Source organism: Bidens hawaiensis, unplaced genomic scaffold (assembly GCF_021521415.1).
Source record: "Bidens hawaiensis isolate Kalapana, Puna unplaced genomic scaffold, B.hawaiensis_p1.1 tig00000760_1, whole genome shotgun sequence".
Taxonomy (NCBI): Eukaryota; Viridiplantae; Streptophyta; class Magnoliopsida; order Asterales; family Asteraceae; genus Bidens; species Bidens hawaiensis.
In genome coordinates this window covers 5,235,511-5,253,990 of record NW_027491043.1, presented here as the reverse complement: position 1 = coordinate 5,253,990, position 18,480 = coordinate 5,235,511, and the positions used below count along the sequence as shown (strand labels likewise).

The 18,480-nt window shown below is 32.7% G+C and overlaps 1 protein-coding gene and 1 pseudogene across 2 annotated transcripts; both read left to right on the top strand.

Annotated features, from left to right (window-relative positions):
- The first annotated feature begins 6,184 nt into the window (after window positions 1-6,184).
- Window positions 6,185-9,152, top strand: LOC143534405 (strigolactone esterase D14-like; annotated as a pseudogene). Its single transcript, XR_013135547.1, has 2 exons — window positions 6,185-6,644; window positions 8,681-9,152. The product of XR_013135547.1 is annotated as a strigolactone esterase D14-like (transcript).
- A 1,107-nt stretch (window positions 9,153-10,259) lies between these two features.
- On the top strand, window positions 10,260-12,062 carry LOC143533974 (karrikin insensitive 2 receptor CA-like). Its single transcript, XM_077028594.1, has 2 exons — window positions 10,260-10,354; window positions 11,813-12,062. The coding sequence occupies exons 1-2, from the start codon at window positions 10,260-10,262 to the stop codon at window positions 12,060-12,062; spliced, it is 345 nt and encodes a 114-aa protein (XP_076884709.1).
- Window positions 12,063-18,480: the final 6,418 nt, after the last annotated feature.

Sequence of the window (18,480 nt, the reverse complement as noted above, 5' to 3'; positions counted from 1 at the left end):
GAAAGTAAGCCCATTTATTAAATTATTGGACTAGATGATTCTATGTATACATATATAAATATATAATAAATTAAAATAAATAAATCGAGCCAATCGAGCGAGCCTATCGAACGAGCCTATCGAGCGAGCTCGAGTCGAGCCGGGGCTAGCTCAGGCTCGGCTCGTTTAGATATCGAGTCGAGCTCGGCTCAGGCTCGTTAACAGTCGAGCTGATTTCGAGCGAGCTTTCTCCGAGCTTTTTTCGAGCGAGCTTCGAGCCATGAGCTTTTTGAACAGCCCTATTTTCAGGAGAGAGAACATGTAAATAAACTTTTACATTTTTTATTAACTTTAATTGTAGACCACAAGATTTAATCTTTAATTAAAAACATGTAGTTGAGAATATGTTTCTAAAGTTTTCACAACTCAAGTGGGTTTTTATTCTGACCTAACCCTATATACATATATATATATATATATATATATATATATTTGGTTCATTTCAGAAGTGTTTTTAGTGCGAGAAGTCATTACAAACAATCATATCTTTTCTTTTATTTTTACCTTTAAATTATATATAAGGATATAGTGGTAATCTGTCATAATCTTATATATGGTAACTTTTAATGGTTGGAGGTTTCAAATATTATTTATATATTTTTTTTAAATATTATTTGTTTATAACTTTATCCCAACATCAACCGTCCAAGAAATAAACATGTTTTCATACTATACTCATCCATATGATCTTTTTAAACATTTATGCACCATAACTATTCAATTTTTTGTTTTTTACAACAAATTGTTTATGCCTCCTCCACGTATGTATATGTATGTAAGTACGTACGTATCTGTGTAGGTACATATCGTTTGACTATTTGTATCTAGACATCGACGTATGTTCGTACATGGGTATGTATGTACGTACGCATTTGGGTGTACGCGGGTGTGATGATATGTATGCACATAACTGTTTAGGTATGTACGTCTGTAGTTAGGAGGGATGCATGCGTTTAGTTTTAAAGCCTAATATGTACGGGGTTTTATGTAGGTATGACTGTATGTAAGTATATATGCGTTCGGTTATGTACGTGGGTCATTCGGTATGTATGTATGTACGTACGAACATAGATATGTATGTATGTACATTTTTAATATCCAAATAAACAACTTTAATTATTATATTGTCTTCACTTTAAATTCCATTGTAATATCTAAATAAACAGCGGATGTGTGAAATGAAAAAAAAGTTGAATTCCGATGTAAATATCCAAATAAACAACTTTATTAAATATTATGTTGTCGTCATTTTATTATAAAATTTATTAAAAACAAGTTGTATCTAAAACTAAATATTTTATGTTATGTATGTGCAAAAAAATAAAACACATTCAACATTTGATTGTTGATTCTTTTTGTTAGTTACATACTAATGACTTCTTTGCCCTTGTAAGCAATTAACATATGGTAACAAGTTCTTGATATTTACTAAATTGTCATGGTGTAACATAAACCATTGATTTGTGTAATTAATGGTTGAGATTTACTTCTCGCTACAATATCACTTTTCGCAAGATCCATCCCATATGTATATATAGGGGAAGATTAATGTGCATTTTAATCTTAACATGAGAACGTAGAAAATAATATCAATTTATAAAAAAAATGAAAACGTAAGAAACAATATCAATCTACATAAACAATGATTTATAATAACAAAGAAAAAAACCTAAAAATTACAACAAAAGAATCAAAATCAAGAACTAAACAATAACAGCATATACCAACAAATACTTATAACAGTAAAAGAAAAAACCTAATAATAACAACAAAATATAAATCAGCAAATACTTATACCGTCTCATAATAAAAAATTAGCATATACGAACAAAAAATAACAGCAAACACTTATAAAAATAAACTTAATAATAACAGCAAATTGGTTCTCATTGTTCTCATGTTAAGAATAAAATAGTTTATGTGTATATATATATTGAGAGAGAGAGAGAGAGTAGAATTAGATTAAAAAACAATTTACTGCAAATTAAATGCCTAAGAAGCCATGTTAGATTGACAATTTGACATGTACATTTTTTCAATTTTTTGGCCGGAAGGTAGTACACTCACTTTAATATGTGGTTATATATATAAGACTCTTTTTTTGTCTTTAAACAAATTAGGCTTAATTTTAGACCATACTCAAAAATATATAAACTTGAACACCATGACTGTTAATTATATATGAGCTAAAATACCATATGCTATTTACTAATTTATTACAGATAAATGAAAACACCAAATATATAACACCATACTAAGCTCTATTAACTAAAACTTCATATTAGAAACAAAACACACTACAAAAACACTTCGCATGAGTACTAAAATACCATCCATGCATTTTTATTGGTTAAATTGTCATTCATAACTTAGACACTTGTGTATATGAACGCCATACATGTATTTATATATGAACTAAAACACCAAGCATGTTAGCATTTTGCCAACTAAAACACAATGCTTGTTAACTAGTACATATGAACTAAAACACTGTAAGGCCTCTTAACCGGGGTTATGGAAGGCGAAATCATGGTGGATAACAATATATGTATAACTGAAGAAGACCCAATATTCAAATAACCATGTTAATTGTTATGCGAAAATGTGCTTTACCAATGATTATGATCATGTTTTTGAGAAGTAGCCGTAAGTGTATGAAATTAGGGTTGAATATGTGTATATTATAAACTTTGATTTATTAGTATTTGATGTATTCAACTTTCTATTTTTTAACGAGAATTTTATTTGGTTTGTTCAGTGTATTTAACTTTATTGCAATTAACTTCATTATAATGAGAATTTTATTTGGTTTGTTTTGGTGCATATAACTTTATTGCAATTAACTTCTAGATTGATTCTTTATTTTAGTTTTCACAAAGATTATATAAAATTGTTTTATTAATTTTGGTAATGAAGGATTTCCATAGGCAAAATCCATCGCTATATTGTCGTTCAAAAAAAGTAACCATGAGGATTTTAGAGAAGTTGTTAGTGTTGTCCGTATATGTGGTTGTTGGCAAATCATGTAAAACTTTGTGGGCAGCAACTGTCACAAATTAGACTATCAATTCTTTGATTACTTGTCATTGATGTATTAACTAAGGATTTAACCGTTTGCGAGATTCTTTTATTTTTTGTTGAAAGAATATGATTAATTTTGTTTAGCATTTGTAACCTACAAAAGTTTCCGAGAAAAAAGAAAGGCAAATGACTTGACTTTTGTTGCAATTTCGTCTTACATGGTTTCGAAATTTAACAACAAAAACTCTATTTATTTATTAATTATAAACTTTCAGAATCACAAACTGTGCAACATTGCGCGACACATATGCAACTTTTTATTAACTAACTTATATATTTATTTTTGTTATTATATGTAATGTAAAAAATTAATAAATAAAACGTACATATATGTTGCAAATTGTCGTAAAATTGAAAGGTTTGCGACAAATAAAGTATAACTTAAAGAATTATAAATAAAAATAATACATATTAGTCGTAAAATTGAAAAGTTGTGACATATACGTATTTTTTATTGATTATTTATGTTATTTGTTATTGTAAGTAGAATTTATAATAACAATTACATAGTTTGTAGTGTCATTACCGAACACTCGAAAATAAAATGAATGTTTCACAATCAACATTTTTTTTTTTCAAATTTAAATCTTCTATAGATTAGTTTAATAGCTAGCTAAATTATACGGCGTCTATATATTATTTCAAAATAGGACCAATCTATATATTATTTCAAAATAGGACCAATTTTAATTGTGCCACGAAAGTCACTCAAATTAATTGTTACTTTAAAGTTTTCACTTAACTGTCAGGCTGGTCGTTATGGACGCGGAAGAGAGAGGAACGGGGCGCGGAAGAGGAGGGAACACCGCTGGGGGGCGCCTTCAAGGCGGGCGCGGAAGGGGGGCGGTGAAGGGAAAGGCGGGCGCGAAAGGTGGAAGATGGGTTGGGGGCACGCGGAAGGGGGGCGGTGAAGGGAAAGGCGGGCGCGAAAGGTGGAAGATGGGGTGGGGCCCCCAACGGGTATATTACTATTGATATAAAAGAAATTCAATTTTAAATAATATAAAACATACATATATATATATACACCCAATCTCTACAAACATCACATTCTCCTATTTAAACTTTTTAAAATTTTCTTCCGAATATGTATCTTTGACACCCGAATTCCAGCCCGATATCGACGATATTTCCAATTCAGATTCAAAGGATGAAGCGATATTTAGTGCCGTTCTAGAGGCTGCCCAACTCGTAGTCCAGCATTGCGAAAGCTCACAACCACTAAAAAGACGGCCTCATCTTCAACGGGATCGCGTAGGTGCTCATGACCGGTTTTTGAAAGATTACTTTTCGCCGGAGGCGACTTTTGATTCGGAACGACTTTTGCGGCGTTTTCGGATGAGTCGCCAACTATTTTTACGAATAGTTGGTTATTTAGAACTCGTTTATGCATTCTTCCAACAACGGCCAGACAGGAGAGGTAAACCGGGATATTCAACTATGCAAAAATGTACGGCGGCAATTCGTCAACTAACGTACGGGACTACGAGCGATGCCATGGAAGAGTATTTACAGATGTCGGAGACAGTGGCTCGTGAGGCGCTTCGCACATTCTACGAATGTGAGTTTTATTATTCTAATTATTTATTTCAAAACCGTAACATTTTGAGTATGAATTTTATAAAATTTGTTAAACTTAGGTATTCCACAACTATATCATAAAAAATATTTAAGGAAGCTGACTCAAAGTGACGTACAAAAAATATACGAGGTGCATCAACAAAGACACAGTTTTTCCCGGGATGCTTGGTAGCCTCGATTGCACGCACTGGGAATGGGAAGCCTATCCTGTTGCTTGGCAAGGTCAATATCATCGGGGTAATCATGATGGCCCAACAGTTATTCTTGAGGCGACTGCATCGTTTGATCTTTGGATATGGCATGCGTTTTTTGGGATACCCAGTGCAAACAATGATGAAGCTATGATTAACGCGTCCCCTATTTTTGACCGCCTCAAAAACGGAGTCTCACCCGACACCTCATTTTCCACGAACGATGTCAACTACGAATACGGATATTATCTAGTCGACGGTATTTATCCGGAGTGGGCCACGTTGTTTCTTAGCTTTACGTGCCCGACTGATGAAAAACGTCAGTATTTCAAGAAAAAACACGAGTTGGCAAGAAAAGACATCGAAAGGGTATTCGGGGTATTAAAGAAACGTTGGTCTATTATTAGACAATCTGCTCGTTTTCAACAAATGGATAAGTTAAGAAACATAATGTACACTTGCATTATCTTGCATAATATGATATTAGAGGACTCGGGTAGAGCAATTTGACAAGGCGAGTACAACGATGAGCCAGAGCCGATCTGTACACTAAACGAAGATGAGAAACTTGCTAATTTATTAAAAACACGAAAAAGGGAAACAAATTTCAGCCTTCGATCGGATTTGGTTGAACATCTTTGAAGTAATAAGCAAGATGGCGGCGAGGACGACGACTAAAAATAGCTGTAATTTTTTTTATATGTTTTTTATTTAATTTATTTTGTATTTAGTATTATTGTATTTTTTATTATATATTATTGTGTTGGTATTTTTGTTTTATAGGAAAAGAAAAAAGAAAAAAAGGTTGGGTTTCGAAGCTCCCTCACCATAGAGGGGCATTGTGCCCTGGAGCTTCGATGCCTCCAGTACCCATGTGACGCTGACGTGACACTGTGAAGGAGCTTCGAAGCCCCCCCACCATAACACACAGCCTCATTAGGTAATCTCATAATCATCTAATCTGAAGTAAGTTTCCTTTATAAATTTGTATTTTCTTAAATTAGGTAAAACAAATTAAATATATATTAATCTTGATTAATATTTGGTGATTAGTTTTTTACAATTTAATTTAAAATAGCACCATCTTCTTTTTTTTCGAATTGACAAGATTAGAACACTTAATAAAATTTGAATGACTTTAAAGTAAAAAAAAACTTGGCTTTGATTGCAAACTTGGTTACTATTATTTAAAGTAAAAAAAGAAAAAGAGAAAAAAAGTATTCACTTGAACCCATCAACCGTCATCTCAACACCTTTGTTTCCTATAAATCCCTAACCACGCATCCATGAACACACCTAAAAACTCCAACCTCTCTCTCTCTCTCTCTCAAACACAAACACAAACACATTAAGACTATTAACCATGGTGATCAAGCTAGACAAAAATCTATCAACCCTCATGAATGCAAGAATCATAGGTTCAGGAAAAGAAACTATGGTTCTAGCTCATGGCTTTGGAGGAGACTAATCTGTTTGGGATAAGGTTCTCCCTTCACTCACTCAAACCTACCAAGTTGTTGTTTTTGACTGGAGTTTCTCCGGGGCCATTAAAGAACCAAACACCCTCTATGACCCGGCTAAATACAACAACTATGATGCTTTTTCCGACGACCTAATCACACTTCTGGAGGAGCTGAACTTGCATTCAATCGTGTTCGTCGGTCACTCTATGTCCGCCATGATCGGATGCATTGCTTCCATCAAAAAGCCGCAGTTGTTCAAAAAGCTTATTCTTGTTGGGGCATCTCCCAGGTATAGTTTTATTTTTATTTTGGTTTAGGAAACACTGAACATATAGATTATACACACGGGGCTTTAATATAAAATTTTTAAGTTAATTAGTAATCTAACGTTTACGGTTCCTAAAAGAACGAAGAGAAATTTAACGTTTGAAGACTATTTATTTTGGATATAATCCGAGACAAATTAAGAACATTGGTTGTGTTACTATATAACATGTTGGAATTACTAAACTTTTCTTCAATTATATATGGCTTGCGGTACAAGTAAGAAGTCTTGAAATGCAAATAAAGTTAATTAGAGGGTCATAGATAATTATCTTAATTGCCTTTATTATTTTATTAGAGACCTATATAGATGTATATATTGAGTCATGATAACGGTTGTAATCAAGTTTTAAACTGTTTTTTTGGTTAATATAATTGGAAGAGTTTATTCCTAAATTAATTATTTTACTGAAATACGTTTATATCATTACACACAAAATAACATGTGAAAATATTTTATTAACCAGTTTCATTCAACTGTCATACACATAAATAACAGGTGAAAACGAATAAACTCCTACTGTATATGTCATAAATAATCTTCATAAATCCCTACTGTATATGTCATAAATAACAATTGAAAACGAATAAATAATCTTCATGTTTTGAAGTTATAAATCCCTACTGTATATGCCATAAAGCGTTTATTCGTTGATAGTTTAGATCAGTTTGTGCCTATTTGATCTAAGTTAGAGGGAGTGCTTACATTCAAATAATAAGTTAGAGGACTAAATATGAAAATATGCATAACTTTTCTAGTCTGAATCTGGCAGATGATTTGCCTATTTCTTGTCATAAAATAGAAAAAATGCATTTATTGCAATATTAAATGTGAAAAGATAAAACTAAAAAGGAAGACGGATAGATGTCAACTTAGCGTTTGCACCTTGTTCACTGATCGGACAACACTTGGTCTTTTCTAAAAAGTTACACAAAATAGAAAGAGACAAACACCAAAAACATAATTAAGTTGTGACCACGTCAATTACCAATGTATTAACAAAAAGCAGTTGCTGTTTAATAGTCGTCCATCTATAAAATGGGATTCCAACTTTGTCCCCTAAACTTAATATTTTCAAACATGGTTCTTTCTAACTCATCTTTGACCATGTATTAGGAAATCTAACACGTCTTTGACGGCATGTTAGCATAACACGTCGTCAAAGACGCGTTGGATTTTCTAACTCATCTTTAACCATGTGTTAGGAAATTTAACGCGTCTTCGACGACGTGTTAGCGTTTTTAACCATGTGTTAGGAAATCCAACGCGTCTTTAACAACGTGTTATGCTAACATGTCATCAAAGACGCGTTAGATTTCCTAATACGTGATCAAAGATGAGTTAGAGAGGGCCATTTTTGGAAATATAAAGTTTAGAGGAAAAAGTTAGAATCTCATTTTGTAAATGGGCTATTTTGAGGATTTTCCTCAAGACAATGTCTATCATATTCACTATTATTTTATGTCTATTTATGCCTGTAATTTTTATTTATTAAAAGATGGTGTTTTACAAGTAGAAAGATGTAAATATGAGATGTTTTTACTTAATTACGTTTTATCTTACTACTTTCTTTCTTTTCTTTTTTTAATATTTTTTATTTTTGGATTTCTGGTTTGGTTGGTTTTGAACAAAGTTATTAATCAAACGGTTGGTGCCATAATTTGTTGTCCGTTTGCCTTTCATATTTAATGGTGATTTGTAAGTTTTAATTACCAAAGCTAAAGTCAAATAAAATCTCACCGTACGACCAAATTTTTGAAATCGATAAACTATCGGCTGTCAAGCCAATCAAAAACTTGCCAAAATGAGCTTTCCATACAAGGCTCAAGCTTAGGCTCGATAACCAAACGAGCTGTATTTGAGGCTCGGGCTCGGCTTGTTCGAGTTTTTTGTCGATCCGAGCTCGAGTAGCTTGTTATGACACATTGCATATCATTAAATGTCTATTTTCTAGTAGTGTACTAGATAAATTTCAGTTAATTAATTTTCATGAATCACAGGTACCTAAATTCTAAAGGCTATGAAGGAGGATTTGCTATGAAAGACCTTGAACAACTATTCTCAAGCATTGAGTCAAACTACTACGAATGGGCATCCTACTTCCCATCGGTTGTTATAGACAAAAACGACTTCGAATCTGTTAAACTCTTTGGAGAAAGCTTAAAAAGAATGAAACCCGAAATTGGTCTTGCATTAGCTAAAACCGTCTTCTTATCAGATTGTTGTGTCATCCTTGAAAAGGTGGTTCTTCCATGCACCATAGTTCAAACAACAAAAGATATAGTGGTTCCACTTGCAGTTGTCGAATATATGAAAAAATGATCAAGGGAGAAGTTACGGTTGAGATGATCGATACCACTGGACATTTTCCTCAACTCAAATCCCCTCTTCAGCTTTTTGAAATCATTGATCGATCAATAAACAGTTGCATCTCGGAATCTTTGAAGTGACGACATATGCATTGGCGGTAATGGTTTTTATCACTTTACTATTTAGGGATATTTTTGTTTCGTACTTTTTTATTTCGTTATGGGGGTGTGCCCATTTCAAAATAGTATGCAATGAATGTGTATGGGTGGGTTGGTTTGGGGAGATATCTTATATATTCTTGTGCACATGGTATTGCTTGAATTGTATTTCTTGACTTTTTAGTCAACGTACGCAGCTTGTAATGTTGTCATTCTGTTTAGAGGTGAGCATCTTAACCGTCATAATCGTTAAACTGAATCATAACCGACATGACCTAACTGATTTTAACTGACATAACCGGTGGGTCAATTTAATGAATTTTTAAAACCGCCAAATACGGGTCGATTTTGGTTAAAGATAATTCCAAAACCGCTATAACCGAACCGACTCATTTATTTAACCAGCAATATGCTTAATATGTTTTGGATTAACTTCCACCAAACATGTTGTTGGATTATATCATTTTGATGTTTTTGTTCAACGCTTGTTATCAAATTAAGTTGAATTTTATTGTTGGATTATATAATGTCATTCTTTTTTGAATATTTGGTATTAATATTAAGGATTGTATACCTTGTTTGATTATGTCATGTCGGTTTTTTATAATAATTGGTACAAAACTTTTAGGCTCAGTTACATTGTTTTGGTTATGGTTAACCGATCCATAACCCACTCACTATAACCTACAAAACCGATTAACCAAAACTGTCATAACGGGTCGGTTATGGTTATCCATTAACCGACATATCGGTTATGATTATGGGCTTTGCTCAAAATCGTCCCACTAATTTTTTTTGAACCACTAATTTTTTTATTCTTCATATTTTGTTTTTTATGAAGCTCGAACGATTGTTGAGTAGTTCTAACATCTTTAGCATCCTATCACAAGGGGTATAAGGAAAAAATGGTCCGATCTTTAATTGTTTTTTTTATATGTTATTAGTATTGATAGATATAAGCTAAAATAGTCCAAGTAGTTATTTATAAGAAAAAATGGTCACAAGTTTATGAGGGTGCCATGGCGTAGCTTGGCTAGTTTTTTGTTAGGGGAGAATACTATTTGTAAGTTGGGCGAGTAAGGTCATCGACTTCAAAAGCATGTTCACTAACATGAGGGTGAAGCATGAAGCTGTGGGAAACAAGTGTTCTTGGCATCTAGCAGTGGCGGATCCAGAATTTTTTTTCAGTGGGTTCACTGTTTTTAGGTGCTTTAATTTTATACGCCTGGACATAAAAAATTCTGGTCGATTCAACGATTCGGGTCAGGTAAGGTTCATCACATAATAAGAACACGATACAATAACAAAAAAAACAAACATCGTCTTTAGAAATTAATACACTCGTAATATAAATATGAGTGTTTTTTACGGGTTTTAATCTTTTGGAAACATTGCATTGCATCTTCGACCGAAACTTGTTGAAAAAACCCAAATCAACCTTTTAGGATAAAAAAATGTTATACTTTTATAAACAAGTCTACTTTGTTCTTATTTTGAAAATAAAAAAAAATATATAGTACTACGTATGTTCTATCATTTAAAATAATTCATACTTTTTTATCTATGAATGCAAATTTTGCAACAAAAAGCCAATACAACAAAGGGAGTAAATCACTACAATATCTGAATAACTAACTCATCAACTTATTACAAATACTGAACTTTGAAGACTGAAGGGTCAAGACTCAAGGAGAGGCGGAGGGTGGAACAGGGAGGCGGCGACGGTCGAAGTTCGATGGTGGATGCGTATTGTGTTATGTTCTTGTGTATGTGTGGAGAGCATGAGAGGCTGGTTAAAAACTAAAAAGCCATAATTAATTAAGGAAGTAGGGGAATTTATCACTACATGATTTCATATTGTTAATGGATTCACTCAGAATTTATATATGGGTTTACTCTCATATTTTATATAAAATCCTAAACTCAGTGGGTTTCCGTGAACCCGCACACGAAGATCCGCTCCATAGTTTGGGTTCAAAAAAGAGTGTCGCAACTCTGTAGAGTTTCTTTTTTTTTTCTTTCTGTTCAAATAAGGTGGCATTTTATTAATGGCTGATGTTGTCTAGGCTAGTTTTGGGCCCAAAATGAGGTGCACCTTCCACCACTAAAATTTATATTAAAGCTAAGAGAAAGGAATTGGTATCAACATGCAAATTGGAAATCAAAATAACTGGAATTGACTACTTCAAAAATTATAAGTAGTTTGGTTTGTAAATTTATGAAAATAATTGAACTATAACTTAATTGAAATGCTAAAAATGCCATTTATTTAACGATATCTTTTTCACTCTCGATCTTTTAACTATATTTTCATCGATACGTCTCTTTCACCTTTTTTCGTTATCAAGATCTTCTCCTTTTCTGGAATTGATGTATTTCTAATCATCGACAGGAATTGGAACCTGCCTTCGATAATCACTAATTAAAAATTTTTTAAATCAATAAACTATCGGCTGTCGACCAGTCAAAAACTTGCCAAAATGAGCTTCCCATACAAGGCTTGAGCTTATGCTCAATAACCAAACAAGCTTTATTATACGATTTGAGTTTTTTATTAATCCATGCTCGAGTTGCTTGTTATGACACACCTTACGCATCATTAAATGTCTATTTTCTAGTAGTATACTATATAAATGCCTGTTAATCAATATTCATGAATTACAGGTACCTAAATTCTGAAGGCTATGAAGTTGATAAGAAAGAACTTGAACAACTATTCTCAAGCATTGAGTCAAACTACTACGAATGGGCATCCTATTTCCCTTTGGTTGTTATAGACAAAAACGACTCCGAATCTGTTAAACTCTTTGGAGAAAGCTTAAAAAGAATGAAACCCGAGAATGTTCTTGCATTAGCTAAAACCGTCTTCTTATCAGACTATTGTGTCATCCTTGAAAAGGTGGTTGCACCATAGTTCAAACAACAAAAGATATAGTGGTTCCACTCGCAGTTGTCGAATATATGAAAAAAATTATTTATTCTCTATTTATTATTTATTCTCAAAGAAAAATTTACAATTATCTGTTATTGGATTAGGTTAAGCTAAATAGATTAGTCTAAAACTGTAATTAGATTGGACCAAATTGTAAAGCTTAAAGCACTATTTGTTATTCAGTTTGAACAAAATTCATATAAGGTGAAATCCAAAAACCGAATTTATAATCTAGTTCGGTTTTAATCATTTTCTGTTTAATCGGTTAAAAACTAAATAATGAACACCCCTACGTGTTGTGTCTTCATTGGTGAGTTTTCTTATCTTGTCTAGTTGAAGTAATCAACTTATAATATGACAGTTCTTTGTCTTCTTAACCGAATTTGAGATCCTCAATCCCCAACGTTATGGATGCCCTCCCGACAGCTAGGCGAAGAGGAGCAACATTAAGGTGGGCTGGGGTGGAGACTATGTTGGTGGGTGTGAGTTTCAGGATTGATAGAGAGGAACAACATTATGAATAGTGAGGAACAGCAACAATGTAGGGGAAGAAAACTTGAAAGAAATTATGAAAAAGAAGAAAATTTGAAGTTTATTTGGTAATTCTCAAATGTAGAATGCTACATCAATAAGGATATATGTAATGGTCACGTGAGTGTGAAAATATATGCTGTAGACAAGGGTAGTTCCACCCCTAACACTCATTAACGTGTATGATGGTCATGTGAACGTCAGCCATTAGTTTTTTTAATTGATTTTGTAATCCAACTCATTCATATTTTTAACATAAATATTTTTAAACATTTAACATAAAATACTAATATTAGTTTTAACACTTTTTAAACACTACAAAGAAAACAATAATACTTCAGTTATATTCAAATCATGTGAACAATTCCTCAAAATATATTCAACCACAATAACACTCTTTTTACTTACAATTCATGTTATTTGTATATTTATAGGTCTAAAAAGGTTGTTTTTTTTTTCTTTTTAAGTTGGAAATTACAATATCTCTATATCTTGTGATAGGGAAAATATGTGGCCTTAAAAGTGAGATTTTACTAGTATACCTTTTCATTTACTTAAACACGATAAAAGATTGATAAGGCATTGTTCTTGTTAGATTAATAAAATAAATGACAACCACATCAACACAAATTTCATTACATAGCCTCTATGTAATTATCTTTATTGTGCTGGTAATTAATATCTTTCGTTAATTTCACATGTGTATTTCATATAATTTCACACATTTGTATTTCAAAAGTGCGTGGATTTTAGTTTATGATTTTTTTATTTGTAAAGGTCCCTATACATTATATGATAAATTTGTATCATAAAGAGTATCATAAGAGCGGCCGTGAAACCACCACATCATGTGCGAAATCGGGCAACTGTAAGTAGCTTGGCGGGAGTGAAGCATAGTTTGGGATATTTTTCACTTTTTTGATGATTAAGTAATAATTTGACCAACAATCCCACTCTATATTTCCACACAACCACATTTCATATCGACATTCATTTCATTTCATTCCACTGTCAAATAGGCTTGGACACGCCAAACACCTCTACAACCATAGAAAATAAAGAGGTGTTTTTACGATTGGCGTCATTGAGATGACGGGTGTTGCCCCCTGTTCCAGTTTCATGCTTTGCATTTAATTAGAGAGCCAATCACATCATTAATTAATTTTTATGCTTCATTTGTTTAATTACTGTGACATTCGTCAAATTTCGACTTGTATTTGTATTTGTTAACCCGGCCCGGTGGGTCGTTTTGATGTGTTATCATTATTATTTATCATTAATAAAGTATACCCAACGATTAATGTTCAATGTTCGTTCATTTATTACTATGTTCAATTTGTTTATGAAATCCCGAGTCTTATCGTTAATCGAGCCTTACAAGTTAAACGCGTAAATATCCGAATAGCATAATTATATAACATAAATCATAACACCTCCAAAGTTCAAGGGCTAATCGATAAACATACTTACTAAATCTATTTTGATAAACTCGAGGACCATTTCTGTAATTTATAATTCAATTTAAGTTTAAAAAGAATCTAACACTCAAGGGGTAAAAAGTGTAACTTCATTTTAAAATATAATATTTTATAAAAACAAATTCCCAGCCCACCCCCATTCCCGCTTTTCCTGCCACCGCTGCCGGTGGCGGCGCCGGAGATCCTAAACACCCATAAATCCATAATCTTTGACCCGGAATTTTAGTTTAACTCGTAAATTTACATCGATATCTATCATATTATTACTATATAATAATTAAGAACTTTGGTGCCGCCAAGGCTCCTATTGGGTCACTTGGCGGCACCGTATTAGTTTGCAAATTTTGTTTTTTAGTTAAGCTACCGTGTAATGAACGTAACGTAAACTGATCGAACGTCATTTTTTTGTTTTAGTTTCGATACCAAAACAAATGTGACGGAAATCAACCGAATTCGTATAGACTCACCGGCCCAACGCTCGGGACCGACAACACCCGAGTTTACGGCTGACGCAACTCCGTTGGTCTACCTCAATATTTATATTATTTTTTTTGTTTTATTTCCGGTCACGTAACAAACATGACGGAAACCGATTGAATTCGTGTACACTCACCATCGCAACACCCTGGACACAAAAGACTCGGGTTTTACCAATGACCGGGTTTTACTGACCTTTTTGTTTCAATTTTGGTACTATGACGAACGTAACCGAAACTGACAAAATTCGCGTCGACTCACCATCTCAACGTCAGGGACCAACAACACTCATGTTTTACCAGTACCCGACTTGCACCAACTCATCGCCACAACGCCCAGGACCTACAACGCTCGGGTTTAACCAACAATCAGGTTTTACCGACCGAATAAACATTGTTTTAAATATGTTAATTCCTTTTACAATATATTATACGAATGCTGCTACTGTAATCTGTGTAACACTAATTAATTTTTTTATTTAATTTGTGTCGGTACCAACCGAATCCACATTAATGCACTATCGCAACGCCATAGATAAATAAACAATTTTGAACTGTTAATTATAGTATAACAACCTGTAGCCGCGAATTAAACCCGAAATCTTCGCCGGAAATCGTGCTAATCAAATCAATGTAATTAATGCGTAAACGCTCCTCCAAGTAGTATAAATAGGACAACCAAACATGTGTAAACTCGCAGCAAATAACAATTATCACAAAATCACGCTTATAATCCAATCAAGTTTCTCCGATCAACTTTCTAGCCAACTATCGTTCTTGTACATCCCGCATCCCACGAGTGTAATCATTACATGGTTTTTCATCGCGAAACCTTAAACAAACCCCTAAATCAATTACATCAAACACGGACTAAAGATCAGAGATTGAAAACCTAGGGTTTAGGTTTGAAGATGATCCAGAATGTAAGATAATATAATAACATGTTTTAGTATAAAGAACTGAATATCAATCATAGTTCAACTGGTTAGATCGTTGGTTGTTACACTCGTGACCCGGGTTCGAAACCCCGGGTTAACCCCTATTAAACTGGTTTTTTATTATTAATAAATAATATAACCTTAAAACTATATATATATATATATATATATATATATATAACCTAAACGAATGTCATCTCTGGACCAACTGGTTAAGGCATGAAACTTGTAGCATATGGGTCGGTTATTTAATTTTTTTTAAATGTCGGTTTATTTAAATGTCACTTTATTTTTAATCATTTAAAACTCATAATAAATTTATAAAAATCGTTTTAAATTAAATAAAAATTATATAAATTAGATATAAAATATATCTCACCGTTTTACACTTAAAAACCAAATTTTTGTTTTCGTAAATCATAATTAAAAATCATTCATTAATATTAAACGTAATTAGTTAAATGATTAAAATTAAGTTATAATTCCGTTAAGACTTAGAATAATATTAGAATAATCAACGCCTTAAGATAATAAAATAACGCAACATCTTTAAAAACTATATAATTAACCCGTATAATCCGGTTAGTTAGTCTTTGAATTTTCGTATTTATTTTGTAGTTCGAAAAGTTCAATCGCTTCGAGTTCTTTAAACGCACTTTCGGTTGCTTTCGGATTTCGTTTCTCGTTTACCATCTATTTCAAAGGTGAGTTTTCATAACCCTTTTTTTTTACTTTTGCACATTTTGGGGTGTAGCACGTTCCAAACTTTGTTGCATGTTTCAAACTAAAATTCACATGCGTGTCTTGTATGTATTTGTTTCGAATCATATTACTTGTAACGTATTTGATTATGTGCTAGTTGTTTTATTGTTTTGTTGGTGGAGACTCATACACACACTCAAAGTGGGAGGGTCCGACGGGACGTACCTGTGCCGTTCATTGTTAATAAATGGCGGTATCATCATCATATTCTATACTCCAAGTAGCTCGGCGAACGGGGGTTCCTTAGTAGATTTGAGTTACGTCAAGCGAACGAGAATATGTTGCATTAACTTTTCTTTTACTTTATACTATACATCTTGACTTGTGAATTTTACATACTTCGTATTATATATATGCAAAACTTTATGAATTCTCACCAACATTATTGTTGACAAAATATATTATTTTAAACGTGCTGCAGGTTGAAGTTTAAGGATTGAAGACTAGATTAGTTGGACCAGTAGGTTTAGGTTATTAGAAACATATCATAATTCAAAGTTATTATATTGTGTATTTGTGATGTAATGAAATGGAATAAATATAATTATTGTCACTTTAATAGCGTTACGAGCTTATGAGTGATCTGTACGTTACACCCGGGCGTATTCCGCTTAAAGCCGGGATGTTACATAACTATAGACAATTTATATTTGCTTGAGGGGGTTTATATTTAAAATACTAATTTAAGACTATTATTAAAAACTAGTTAAGAAAACAAGTAATATAAACGAAAGCAAGAGTTTGCTATTTAAAATAAGATGATGATAAGAAAACTACCTAAGCTAGAATCCCTTAAATTTCAGTTTATTAATTAATCGAGAAAATATTTTGTTATGTACTGGGATCGTAAAATAGACACTTAAAAGAAAACCTGAACAGGACCCCTTACCCTTTTCAAGAAGACACCTATAGGTTTCTAATAAGTTTTAACCCACACCCGTATTAAAAATCAAGTTCACTTACGGTCACCTAATTAATTATGACTTAGTTCCTTTATAATGAAATCCTATCTTACAACGCGGAAATCAAAGGCAATTCAATATATTTAATTGATTTAATAGACAATAATAAATAATCAAACATAGACAGACTCCTTACGAAAAACAAAATCTAGCAAGATTAAATAATAAAGATCTATCAATAACCTAATACTTTACAGATTTTAGGTTAGCAGCACACTTAGGTTTATTTGACAATATTATTCCTATGATCTTATCGCGAAATCAATCATAAAATAATCAAGAACACAAAGTGATTGACCTAATAGAATCCTATCATATGACAAACAATAATCAAGGAAACTATGAAATAAAACTCATCAAACAATCCTAAGAATCCATATGCATCAATTTAATATAATTAAATCTTTTACTAAATCATAAAAACCATAACGATAAATAATCCAAAGTCAATTCATAACATCAAAGTAGGTTCATCATAAGCCTAAGTAGTTCATGCAATTTAGCCTAACATCTTAAATTTAAACAAAACAATCAAATAAGGATTCATGGCGGTAATAAAAGAAAATAAAAGAAAACAAAAGATAAAACCTGTGTTCTTCGTCTTCAACCAATACGCGCACCACCGAATGATTCTTCAACTCCAAAGTCGCGAAAAGATGCAATCATAAGCCTTGAACTCCACAAATTCGGAAGGCAACTTCAGGATATGATTAGGGTTAAGTTTATGGGTGTTTGTATAGACTTTCAAGGCCCATAAACTTAAAATTAGTTGAAGATCCTGGAAATCTGAGCCCATAAACTTAAAATTCGTAGAAGATTCTAGAAATCTAAGCCTTTAGACTTAATATTTGTAGAGGATTATAGAAAACTGAGTCCATAGTGCCGCGCGACGGGCCTTCTCCCATTTTGCTTGTTTTCGCCCTCTTTTCGACATGATTGAAGCCCGGAACCTAAAATATACAAATACGTTAGTAATATACAAATCTTACATAAAACCAAACAAAACTAATAAAATATTATGTAAAATAAACAAGGGATTTATATATATTTAGCATTATATCAGTAACCTTGGCCATAAATTCATATATAATTTGTTTAGCTTCACGAGCAATAAATTTATTCATTTAGAGAGGACGGGACACCCATATGTGTAGTGTGCATGGTTTCCAAATCGCATATGGTTAATGTGCATGACTTCATTCCATGACAAATGTTTGCCACAAAAAGCTGATTTCATGACAAAAGTCAAGAGT